The sequence below is a fragment of the Phoenix dactylifera genome, chromosome 13 (assembly GCF_051530095.1).
Source record: "Phoenix dactylifera cultivar Ajwa chromosome 13, Ajwa_hap1_PhDact_Kaust_v1.1, whole genome shotgun sequence".
In the NCBI taxonomy this organism is placed as follows: Eukaryota; Viridiplantae; Streptophyta; class Magnoliopsida; order Arecales; family Arecaceae; genus Phoenix; species Phoenix dactylifera.
In genome coordinates, this window is record NC_143202.1 from 16,218,542 (window position 1) to 16,231,374 (window position 12,833).

Sequence of the window (12,833 nt, forward strand, 5' to 3'; positions counted from 1 at the left end):
TTTTGATAAAAGCTTTACTTCAAAAATTTTTACTTCCAACAGCTTTACTTCCAAAAGCTTTACTGTCAACAGTTCCTTCGAGCGGAGCTGACTTGAATGCTGGGGCTACTTTCATTATTGACGTAAGGGCTTTCTATTGGTACACTTTTGAAGGGTCTTTCAATATTGTTCAATTTTTGGCACCGCCACATGCCTATCATCAAATTGGTCTTTGGGAGCTCCACCACAAAGATATGGCGTAAACAAATTTATAACTCATATATTGTAAGCTTTTAAAGTTTTGCAATGATATTTTCGAAGTTATTTTTTTTTCTTGTGATCATTTTATGCATGTTATGTTTTAATTTTAATTATACATGATTGATGAATATAAATTTAAATGGATTAATCAATAGACATGGATTTATGTAAAATAAAATGGCTTCTTATAATTAATATTTTCTTATCTAATTATAGATGGATAGGTGTGGGCTGTTTTTTTTTTTTTTTCCTTATCTATTTGCTTGTCCCGATCCAACCCAACCTAACTCGACCCATTTCCCGGTCTAGTTTAGTGGATCATAAATTCAGTTATATGCTCGAATATTGCGTTCTGTAAACCCTGGATTGCAAATTACAAGTCCCTGTAGAAAAATCTCTAGTCATCTTCGTGCAAAACAATCCATACGAGAAATTTAGATCTGCCGTCAAAATCCCCACGAGAAAGATCCTATCCATTCATATGTTCGTCATATCTACACGTCGCTTTGCCTCGCGGACGGCAGATCCTATCACTCGCATAGAATTCTATATGCGAGCCAAAGCAAGCACTGTCCCCTATTAAGGCGTCTCGAATAAATAGCTAGGGTTTCAATGTAACGGGGCCTCTGAGGGGAGAGGAGCGAGGGAGAGCGAGCGGCGGAGAAGTCCGAGAGAGAGAGAGGGTTCCTTTGCGCCTCCGCCAATATGGGTAAGATTAAAGCCTCGACTCGTCTCCTCTGCAATGAAATTAACCCTTCGATCTCTTCGATTCCTCCGGAGTTCATGGCCATGGCGTTCTCCTTCTTCTCACAGGTATCTCGCGAGACTCCATGCACAAGAGGCGCGCAACGGGAGGGAAGAAGAAGGCCTGGAGGAAGAAGAGAAAGTAAGCCCCTTTTTAGTTTCTTTGAGAACGCTTGATCTGATGTGCTTCCCCTTCCCAATCGATTTGTTTACAGCTTATCCATGAATCTACTGACATATTTTTTGCTTCTCTCTCTTTCGCTTGTCTATTTCGATTGTTGGATTGTTATTTACTTGTAAACAAATTATTTTTCCAGTTTAGTTGGATTTGTCATCGGTTTTTGTTTAAAGATCAATTTTTTGGAAGTAAATTTTACTCTGCAACCTTCCTCTGATTAATGTGTCACCCGTCGCTCTTGCTTATTAAATCACTAAAGTTTCTTGATATTGAGATTCTCATTTACTTGGAGAATGAATGTCTATTGCAGTTTAATCCAATGTCTCTCATTTTTTTGTGAAATCATCAGTTATTTATATTTTTTTATTTTTTTTATGTTTCTTCTCTTTGCTAACTTCGCGAGTTTAATGTGATTAAAGTTTATTTTTTTGGTCTATGTTGGTTTTCTATTAGAAATTTTGTTGATTTGTCATTAATTTTCATGAAAAATTATTTTTGTTCATGTGGCTTTTTGTCGATTTAATCTCTTGAAACGTATGAGATGGGCCAGGGAATGTTTTTTTCATGTTGTTCCATCTTATGTGAAAATCCTTTTTTTTCCCGAAGTGAATCTTCTCTGAGACACTTCGTCTCGTGTGGTTTTAGGTTAGTCTTTTTTTCTAGATATGATTTCCACTCAAAACCTTTTTTTCTTTTGATTTGTCGTTAATTTTCATGGAAATATGTTTTCCATGTGTTTTATCTTGGTTTTATCTTGCCTTGAAGGTATGAGTTGGGCCGCCAGCCGGCAAACACAAAGCTTTCTAGTAACAAAACTGTCAGGAGGGTTCGTGTTCGTGGAGGAAATGTGAAATGGAGGGCCCTCCGTTTGGATACTGGCAATTACTCTTGGGGAAGTGAGGCTCTAACCCGAAAGACTCGTATCCTTGATGTTGTGTACAATGCCTCAAACAATGAGCTTGTGAGGACACAGACCCTGGTGAAGAGTGCCATTGTCCAGGTTGATGCTGCCCCCTTCAAGCAATGGTACCTCCAGCACTATGGTGTTGAGATTGGTAGGAAGAAGAAGGCCCCGGCTGGTACCAAGAAGGAAGCAACAGAGGTAGCATTCCCTTGCTGTTGTATCTTTCTTTTTGACTGATGTTTGTGGGGTTCTTCTAATTAAATTTGGGTTTGCTTTCTGTATTCATGATTTATGCTATGAGGATTTTGGTTGGTAGCTTTCAGTTTAATCCATTTTCTTGCACTTAGTTGTATATCTTCATTACTTATTATGGGCCACTACATAGATTGGGAAGTTATGCAGTATTGGAAATTTTGTTTGTTATATTGTGATTTGATGGTCCGATATGATTACTGTTTGGGTATGCAACTCTTCTTTCCTATGTCTTGCTAGCTCATGAAATGCGGATGTGTCCTGCATCAAAACCAGTGATAATCTCAGATTTCAAGGAGGCATGTGGATTTGTAGGTATTTAGTCTTTCAAGTGGAAGAATGGTGTGCATCCATCAGATTGGGATCTGCCATTTTGAGTAGAATTGCATTTAGTGGTTCTCTAAGCCATTTTTTAATTTAGCTGTGTTAAGCTATGTGATGTAATTTTTGTTAATGCCCTTATATGTGTACTGCATTTCTGGTCTTTTCCTTTTGGGATTAGGTATGGTGGATCATTTGTTCTTTGATAAGCCATATGTGTTATTTTGGTTAGTCACCTTATCTGTGGAGTGCATTTCTGGTATTTTCTTTTGAGAATTGGGTTAATTAGATTATTTATCATATGATAATTCTATGTTTGCTTAATACACAGAATAGTTCTGCTATTTATTTAATTGGAATATATTTATATATTTATTAATGACATTTGCTTTTTTATGGAACTAAATGGATTGGGATGTGGATACAACTTTTATTGCACATGCTATGCATACCTTGGTCAAAAGGTTTTAATGTTTCCTTTACTATGAGCTACTAACTTTGAGTATGGAACTAGTATGTCTTGTCAATAGAGTACCTTATTTGGTTGATGCAGGTTGATTTTCTTTGGTTTACCTGTGATTTTTTATTCAAAAAATACAGTTCAGTATGCCTAGGTTGACAAACACAATGATGTAATTGTTAACAAATATTCATCGTGAAGGAAAACTTATACTCATGTTCTCCTAGATATGTTGACGATAATTGTTTTGATTGGCTAGATTTTGATCACATAGTAATAATAACCTTCTAATTTTAAACTCACACAATGCCATATTTAGTCCTCTGAATTAGTATTATGTAATTGGATTGGTCATGAACATTTTATATCTACAGATGTTATGGTTTATTTATGATTATTCTTGACTTAATCAGGGATTGCTCATGGATGCAAATTCAAGATGTCATGGATGTTTGTGTTTTTGCTATTTTTAATGACTCTTTCTTGTCCACTTTTCTGATTACACGAAAATGAATATCTGTACTTCTTCAATTATCTATCTTTGAATCTTTTGATTATTTGAGTTCTTCCCTTGCTTCATTGAGTTCTCCACTTTTTCCTGAATTCTGATTCTCTCATCTATTTGAATTATTCTTGAATCCATTGTTTTTACCATGGAAGCATCTATTAGCTTGTACATATTCCTCTGTCTTCTTCCTGAAAACTAGTTTGTTAGGGATATGAACTTGCTGTAGGTGTGGGTGCAACATTTGGAATCCGAAAGGTGGGAAGTTTTTGATTCAACTGATCAGAAAGCATAATTAATATCTTAACGGCATGGACTAGAATATGTATATTAGTTTTCAAATTATGTGAATATTACGTGATAACTGTATTGGACCACATATATAAACATAACTCCTGTAATTACTTTCTTGTGTCGCTAAGGGATTATCTTTTTGCTTTGAAGAAGTACGAACAACAGGATTTTAGCCTTGTTGATCCTAAATGTGGATTCTGTGGTATTTAGAGAATTTATTGGTTGTAATTGCATATCATCAATGGGGAGGAGTTCATAATAGGGTTTCTGTTTAATGCAAAGCTACAATATTTTTGGGTACCTGCCTACTTTGCCTGTACCCTAAATTTTGTCTGCAAAACTTTCTTTAGGTCGTTATGGGTTGAGTCTTTTCCACTGGTGATTTCTAAGAGCAGCGTCTTCCTTCTTCTCATGTTTGTAGTTCGGACTACCTGTTGTCCATTTGGTTGATATTCGCAACACAGGATAATCTAGTACAATCATTTTTGAGTTTTAATAATGATGTTAAATGGTATACCTGTATTATTTTGTGCATCATTATTTGGAATTTTAGCTGGCTTTAGAATACACTCTCTTAGGAAGAAGAGAGATTCTCTTGTAAAGCATCACTTATAGATGTTATTCTTGCGTTTTTTTGTTTGGCCATGAATTATGTATTATTTGAAATAAGTTTCCTAGGATGAGACTTGAAACTACAAATATCATTTTGATGGTTAACATATTCATAATGGAAAATTGACAAGCAATGTCAATTAGACCAGAAAAGGAGCATGTTTGTTGGTAATTTCAAAATCAGCAGCGCACAATTTTTCAACGACTTCATTCGAGATTAAGAAGGATCAAGTAATCAAGTATATCAGCTTGAGTCTTTCATTTTGGATACAATTGGTTTTCCAATTTTTGTCAACTTATTTTCTTGCTCTTTCATTTATGTTTCGTACTTTATGACATAGCATCATATAGCAGATACCTTAAATGTTATGTAAAGCTAACTGGTGTGGTGGTCTTGCGTGTGGTGTGCAGCACATCCTGTTTAGCTATTTTGTTGCTTTCTGTTCTTTTTTCTGTAATGCTTGAATCTGGGGCAATGCTTGTTAGATGCATGCTGGTGGAGTTGGGCTTGCATATTTTATGACTATTGCTAATATGGAATTATGTCCTGTATAACTAAAAGTTCCCACTCACATCTAGTCAGCCATGTAACTTGCATGGGTTTGTCATCTGTCAGTTTGCCAACCCCTCACATTACAGATACTGTTATAGTATTGGGCTTAATTTTGTATATGTTTCTGAAGCAGTTGTGCGAGTCATGTATCGTCCAGGTTTTCATGACAGATGTGGAGGACTAGGATGCCAGTCTTTGCTGTTTGCTTGAACCATTTTGTGCTTCACTACTGCTATATGGGGGAGTTTTCTAATCATGAACAACCTTTTAAGTAGTTGCCTTATTGCTTGTTTAGAATTCAAATGCTGCAAAAAATTTACTTTAGCATGTATTTAACCAAATACAGTTTGAATAGCATGTTGACCTCCTCAGTATTATAGTTTTTTGGCATGCTTGATTTGAAATCTATGTATTTTGGCAGTGATTTCACTGTTTATATTGTTGTATGTTCTAAATCTGGAAATCATTTTAACTGTAGTGTCCAACTAAGTGATTTACTTTATTCCAATGGTTAACACTGGACTTTTATGCATTCATGACGGGTGCCGGGGCAGGAGGGCGAAGGTGCGACCGAAGAAGCAAAGAAGAGCAACCACGTACTCAGGAAGCTGGATAAGCGTCAGCAGGGCCGTAAACTTGATCCCCACATTGAGGAACAATTTGGCAGCGGGAGATTGTTGGCTTGTATCTCATCCCGTCCCGGCCAGTGTGGCAGAGCTGATGGGTTAGCTGAAACTTGTTTGAACATTTTAGAGGGCTATGAAAAAGACATTTCCCCTTCTACTGTTTGGTCTATGGATGCTTGGCTTGGTTGGGGCCTTGTTTAATTTTTCTCATTCCTTTGGTTGTTTATTGCAGATACATATTGGAAGGGAAGGAGCTGGAGTTCTACATGAAGAAGATCCAAAGGAAGAAGGGCAAGGGTGGTGCAGGTGCTGCTTGAGTGGACTTTGTTAAGTTGCTTGGTTCTTCAGTTTTATTTACTCGTTTGAATTAATGTAGACTGAGAACAATTGATGGGTCCTTTGAAATGTTGACATGCATTTTAGCTGCTAGAGATGAGAACAATTTATTGCTACTGTTAATCATTATATATTTCCCAATCAGAGCATTCAATAGCACGTTGGTCTGACTTTAAAATGCGAACTTTGATTAAAGATATTGAATTTATTGCGGGAGGATGTGGGGGATGATTGAAGCTTGCAGTTTATGTGCATGAAAAAAGAAATTCGAGATTCATTTTGATCCGGCAGCAAATGAGAAATTTTCTATTATTAACTTTTGAATTTATTAGTGTTTTCCCTGAAAAAGACTGATTTTATGCGTCTGGTTGGAGGAACAGCTGCATAGTTTTTGTTACCATATGATCAAATTTAATTTAAGCTTGATGCAAGGTTGAACTGCTTCTAGTTTGATTGAAGTTAAGTTGATTGAAATAAGCTAGAGCCAGACTTGAAGATCAAGCTTAGCAAGCTTGTTAAGTTTTTATAACTCAAATCACCTCCTCTCTTTAGGTTGCATTGCTAGGCAATAGGTAGGGTATAGCTTGAGCTACGGTAAGAGAGATTTAACCTTGCTCCAAAGGTGTGTTTGGTTTCGGAATGAGCATTTTTTAAAGTATTTGGTTGTGATTAGAATTTGAATTAAAATTAAAATGGATTTGAATATTAAGAGAGTTTTTTTGTTTTTTGATGAAGGAATATTAAGGGAAAGTCGGGTTTGGGTTTTGGAAGATTAGGACATATTATCATTTCTCTTTGTAAGTGGAATCAAAATAGGACTTTTTTCAACCATATGGTTGGAACATGAGTCAGTCTCATTTCTGCAAGTAAAGTTAATACAAAGACAAAATAAAAATAAAATATAATTGATTGATATATTAGGAATCGAAATGTCTCCTATAGAGCACAGATCTATATATTTATAGTAATGATAAACTATAAGTAACTGTCTACTTTGATGTTTGTTACCCATGTCTAGCCTTCATTCTCGGTAGTTGATAATAGTTGCCCTTTCACTACTCATATTCGTTTCAGCTAGATAATTATATTTATCCAATCTTAATTCGTTACTAGCCTTTATTCAGTTTCCTCCCATAATAATAGACCCTAATTGTTTGTCTATTCGGTCTTTACCATAATACTTTCTGGGCAATTCTGCCAGCTTTTATATAATGTTTATTACTTCAGGCCTAGCCTCCATTAGGTATTCATTAGAAACCCATTATATCTATTGTGTTTGGACCCTACCAAGTAGCTAATTAAGCATATATCTTCCGCATGTCATTTTTAATAAGATGTCGTATAAACAATGAGAAAATTGGGGAGAGCTAAAAATAGGTTGGAGAAACGTGGGAATTATAGTCAGTCTTATGGGCACATTGCTGGAGTTGACATTATAGAATATTAGAATTGGAATGTAGCACGTATGATGCATGTATTATTTTATTTTAATAAAAAATAAAATTTACATAAATAGATAATAAATGCCAAAAGAATGGCTCAAACATTTAATTTTACGGTTAATAGCCGGAAAAGGAAAATGCATGGACAAAATGTAGAAAATAAAAATGGGATGAGAAAATACAACATAGCAGATTGAACATAGCTAGATAAGATGAAAATAGAGAAATTACAAGTATGGGCATAGCTAAGAGCCTGCCACCGCAGCGGCACGTAACTCGTTTTCTACTACTACTAGCTTATATGTATGTGTATTATTAAAATCATGAGATTAAGATTATGTCCAATTAAAAAGATATGTATAAAACATGCCCATATAATGTTAATCTCAAGTGCTTTTCTTTATTCTTCACTGAGTAACCATCCTGCTCACTTTACAAATCATGCATCTTTTATCAAGTCCTGAATTGATATAATTAAAAGGTTTATCAAAGTAACCAGCGATTTCATGAACTGTTACTATTTTTTGTACTCATACACTAAGATACCATGCCCTAAATATTCAACTCTTCTATTGTCTCTCCTTGCTATTCCAAATTATGAAGACATTGAGGCTCAGGAAAGAGTTGGCTTGTCACACTTGGCGTATTATGTCAAAAATTTAAGACGTCCTAGACTTAAAAGCTTCACCCCCAAAACTCTCCAAAGAAACTCTTCTTTATGTTATTAATTAAAGGTGTTGGATATGATCGCTTCCTCTGAATGCCTCAAACTAATATTTCTAACGGACTTGCAGTCTTTGTCAAAACTCAGAAATTGAAGAAAAAACAGTACATGAGCAGCAAAAAAAATTTATTGGTCTAAAAGGTGCAAAAACAAGGAATAAGCTTCAGAGGCAAGCATATATTGTCTATTCAGCTATATTTCAAAAAAAAAAAATCTAATATATCAGGATAGTTAAAATTTTATGGAAACACTAAGACCTAATTATGCATAAGAATAAAGTTTTTTTCCACTAAATAACCATATATATGACTGCCATGCTCATTATGTCTGAAATTTCGAAGATTGATATGACACGGCCAATGATCCATAATTCCCAGATTAAATCCTACTTTCAGTAAATATTTTTGGATGATGAAATTCCAAACAAGAATATTAGTATTCATTTCTTCAAATAAATCGAATTATATAAAATCCATGACAGTAGATTAAATAAGTGGCCACCCACCTAGGAGGAGAGCTGCTGTGGGGTGTTGATAGACAGAAAGGAGCCATGGTGGTTCTACTCCTCAACCGCGAAGCAACCCAAAGACTGCACCTCTTTATTAGCCGCCGCATCCTTTATGTCCGTCTGGCCCTGACCTGGCCTTGGCCTCCAAGCTTCAAGGACAGGATCGGAGAGGTGACGATGGTTGTAAGGAAGACAATAAAGGAGAAGAGGGGGAGAAGGCGAGAGGAGGATTGGATTGATGCCATGGGCTGATGAAGGGGTAGAAAGGGGGTTGTTTACGTAGGAGAACAGTGGAGAGTTGGGAGCGTGGAGAGTGAGGACAAGCGATTGTGGAGATTATCTGGAGGGAGATTTTTGTGGTGGCAAACAAGGCCAGACGGTTATGAAATGCAGTACAGGATGAATGCGTCTTAGGGAGCGGGTAATACAAGTTTCCGTTAGGTTGCAAGCAGGTAGTGCCAGTTCAAATTGTCACTTTATAATAATAAATATTTGAAGATTTAGTAACGATGCTTTTGGTTTGATTGGGATAAAATGGACTCATTCTATGGATAAACACGACCTGACCTCAGATTGGAGGGAGTTGCTGGACGGGACTTCAATTTTTTTGACTACTAAGAGCCTATCTGGATATTCCTGCAGGAATCGAGTCAGTTAGCCTGCCTAACCCACAGCCTTCTATAAACTTGCCTGAGTCCAAGTCTATATCGCAACCTGTGAGTCTGTTAGTCTGCGACGAGGAAAGAAAAGACCTATGGAAGTTCTTTTTCCACCTTCCAGGGGATTTGGACTTTAGGAATGTTGGATTAATATAAGTTACACCCAAATATGCTACCTAATCCATGAATCTAATTAGAAATCCAACCCAATCCTACTGTGAGATGGCCCGATCTAGCCTGGTCCACTTGACTGGCCTCGCCCATCTGCGACCGGTTGGTCGACCCGCACATGCCTCGCATAAGATGGGTAGAAGACTCCCATTGGAGTCTTTCTTTCATCTTCGTTCTTAAGACTGCGACTAGGAATCTAAGATCTAGGTTCACCAGAACCCTATTTCTCTTCTATAAATCGGAACCCACTCTCCTTCACGATCCTCCACCACCGAACAACGCTCCTCATCCTCTCTCTCTCTCTCTTTGTCCCTCTTTTCTCCCTTTGAGTCCACAGCTCTTTGTTCTTGTGCCTACCGAAAATCGGGGTCAAAGAGCCTGCTGGAGCCGAGGTAAGCCTTGATCTACCTGATAGTCAATTTTAAAGACCACGCAATAGCACGTATCTAGTAGGATAGTGATTACGGGTATCGATCCACAGGGATTGGGGTACAGTTGTTTTCTTAAAAAAAATATTTAAAAGAAAAAGTTTGTGAAGAAAAATAAATTAAGAAATTTAATAAAAGAAAATGCAATCAAAAGAATATCAGTTTAGGGAACCTAGGGCACGGAATTCACCACTAACATCGGAACAAGGATTAATTGTATTTTAATTTATTCTTAAATTAACATGCAAATTGGCTACAAGCCTAATAAGCATTTAAATAGAAATTCACAAAAGCAATTTGGGAATAATCCATCTTCAGTTGGCATGAAATGTCTACCCTAATCTAAGGTGGTAGCACACCGCATCTTGCTTAAGCATGGACTATCTTATATTTACTTAGTGATCATTAAGAACAGTTATATAAACTTTACATTTAAAATCACAGAAATTAAACATGAAATAAAAGAAGATATTCATTAAAAACAATAAGTTCATACAACTCCAAGAATATAAAATAAAATCTAAAACCCGTGTTCCTTTGTTAGGGCTGCATCTAGCCCTGGAGAGGAGATCAGCCTTTCATGAAGTCGTGGGTGACAGCAGCAGTGGCATAGCAGCGGGCTCCCATTTCTTCTTTCTCTTCCTTCGGCGAATCCCCTCTTATCATTTCATTTCTTCTCTCTCTCTCTTTTTTGGGAAGTAATTCCCAGAATATCCCAAACTATTATCTCTCCCTTTACTTCTTCTTCTTTCCGTGGGATTTGGCCTCCGAGAGATGATGGGAGCAGCCCCCGGTGGGGGAAGAGGGAATGCCCCCCGGTGGGGGGAGAAGGATGAACATGAACGGGAGATACACGTAACAGGGGATGATGTAGATGAAGTTACGAAATAAGGATGTAATCCGAGATGCAGGGGATTTTGTTTTAAAGCAGGGGAAGAAAGAATGGAACGTGGGATAATCTGTGATGACGCGGAGATGAAGATGTTGGGAACGGAAGATAGCTGGGACGTTGAGGATGCTGTTCACGGTTGGAAAACAGGGGATGTTCCACGGGCACAGTTGAATGGGGTTGATCTGGAACGAGAGGATAGGAAATCTAGGAGTTCGGTTGGGAGGAACTGGGATCGGTGGATGCTATGCATTTGGTTCGGATTTGTGAAGGAAGAACAGGCGACAGAAGGTGTTGGGATGAATCCGTGGATAAGGGAGGACTCGGCCTCTGTTCCGCTGAAGCAGGGGATAAGGATTACCGTTGAAGGAGCTTTGAAGCAAGACTTCTTATGCAGCGGATCCCAGAATGGATGAGGCTTTAGCTGGATTGCAGCTTATCCCATGGATGAAGGAGGCTGTGAGCAATCCGTTGGTGAGAGCTGGACACAGGAGGATGTGGATGATGATTTGAACTTATCCCGTGGATCGGGATGGCTGGCAGATGTTTGGGATGAAGTTTAGCCGGAAGATACTCTGTTTCGAAGATGTTTAGATGCCGTGAAATCTGGGACTTGGTTCCGAACGGGAGGGAGAAACGGAATGGTTGAATGCGAGTGGATGTGGAGGGAGCTGGATGCTCATCCGACTGGGAGGGAGGCCATCACAAATGAGAAGAATCCGAAGAGGATAAGAATGCTAGGTGGGGCAAACGGCTTTATTCCTTGGTCGGGAGATCCATTCGTTGTGGGATACTGGGACTTATCACGGAAGAAGAAGATGATTTGTGGCTCTGTTCCTTGGTTCCGTTGTGGGTCCGAATGAAGGCTGGAGTGTGGGATGGACTCGGAACAAGATGAGATGGAATGAAGGGGGATTTGCATGATAGCATAGCTTGTTTGAAGATTCTAATTTGGTTTGGCTGGGAAGATAGATGACTAAGATGTGACGCAGGCAAGTTTTGTTGAGCCAAATATGGGAAAGAAACAAGAAAATTGGGATGAATTTGAGAGGGTCTTGATTTGCGGGGCTGCATGCGATTTGGGTTCAGGGATCATCCCAAATAAGTTTAACTTGACCTGCATTCATTAGGTTTAATCAATAAGTAAAACTCGAATTACCTTTAATAATTTATTAAAATGCAATGATGAAGGTAACACAATTTTTTTAGTTGAATTTATAAAATATGTGAATTAAAATAATGATAAGTGCTATGAATAAGATATTAATTTATGCATTATTTAGCACTTATCACACCTCCTAACCTACATTTTGCTAGTCCTCAAGCAAAATAAATAAAAAAAAACTAACTCACTTTCGCAGGAATCGCGATTGCATTTACTATATGCAATAAGGCTTTAAACCCCTAGGTGGCCCTAGTGGACGAGTTTTGTCTCGTGAGGGTTTCCGGCTCAGATACCCACAAACTGCTGTCTCTACCCAGAGAATTTATTTTATTGTTTTATAAAATCTGATTTCAAATGCATAAGTGCCAATAATTTCAAAAGCACACAAAGTTTTAATTACTAAGTCAACTCAAAGGCTAGGTCAAAATGCAATTCAAGTTGAGGTCATTAAGTTTCCGTTAGGGTGTTGTAAGGCTTATTTATACTCGGGTGCTCGGTGATATTTGGACCGTACACAAGCTAAGGCTTTAGATCCTCCAAAATACTGCTAAAGCTAGTAGTTTCCAAGCATTGGTCAATAAGACCTAATCACTGATTCAAAATCATCCTATCTTGCAGGATTTCGAGAGTTGTGGATGTTTACTTTAATACCTTATGACTTTATCTATAATATTCCAGCTTACTCGAATTTTTACAACGACGGCTTTCACACTATCATCTTTTTCAAGGTCAATATTATTTTCTCTTTTTTTTCTTCTTCTTTTTTTTATTTATTTTGTATTTATAAATAAATTATGCACTTTTACTCTTATAATGATTTCT

At 37.5% G+C, this 12,833-nt stretch overlaps 1 protein-coding gene across 1 annotated transcript; it reads left to right on the forward strand.

Annotated features, from left to right (window-relative positions):
* The first annotated feature begins 821 nt into the window (after window positions 1-821).
* LOC103698168 (small ribosomal subunit protein eS8-like) lies at window positions 822-6,203 on the forward strand. Its single transcript, XM_008780158.5, has 5 exons — window positions 822-949; window positions 1,054-1,126; window positions 1,928-2,264; window positions 5,618-5,787; window positions 5,922-6,203. The coding sequence occupies exons 1-5, from the start codon at window positions 946-948 to the stop codon at window positions 6,004-6,006; spliced, it is 669 nt and encodes a 222-aa protein (XP_008778380.1). The 5' UTR covers window positions 822-945; the 3' UTR covers window positions 6,007-6,203.
* Window positions 6,204-12,833: the final 6,630 nt, after the last annotated feature.

Bases quoted from the DNA above. Each gene is read 5' to 3' on its own strand.
- LOC103698168 (XM_008780158.5), top strand. The intron at 1,127-1,927 runs GTAAGCCCCTTT...CTTGCCTTGAAG, and splicing joins GCCTGGAGGAAGAAGAGAAA to GTATGAGTTGGGCCGCCAGC. The intron at 2,265-5,617 runs GTAGCATTCCCT...GTGCCGGGGCAG, and splicing joins CCAAGAAGGAAGCAACAGAG to GAGGGCGAAGGTGCGACCGA.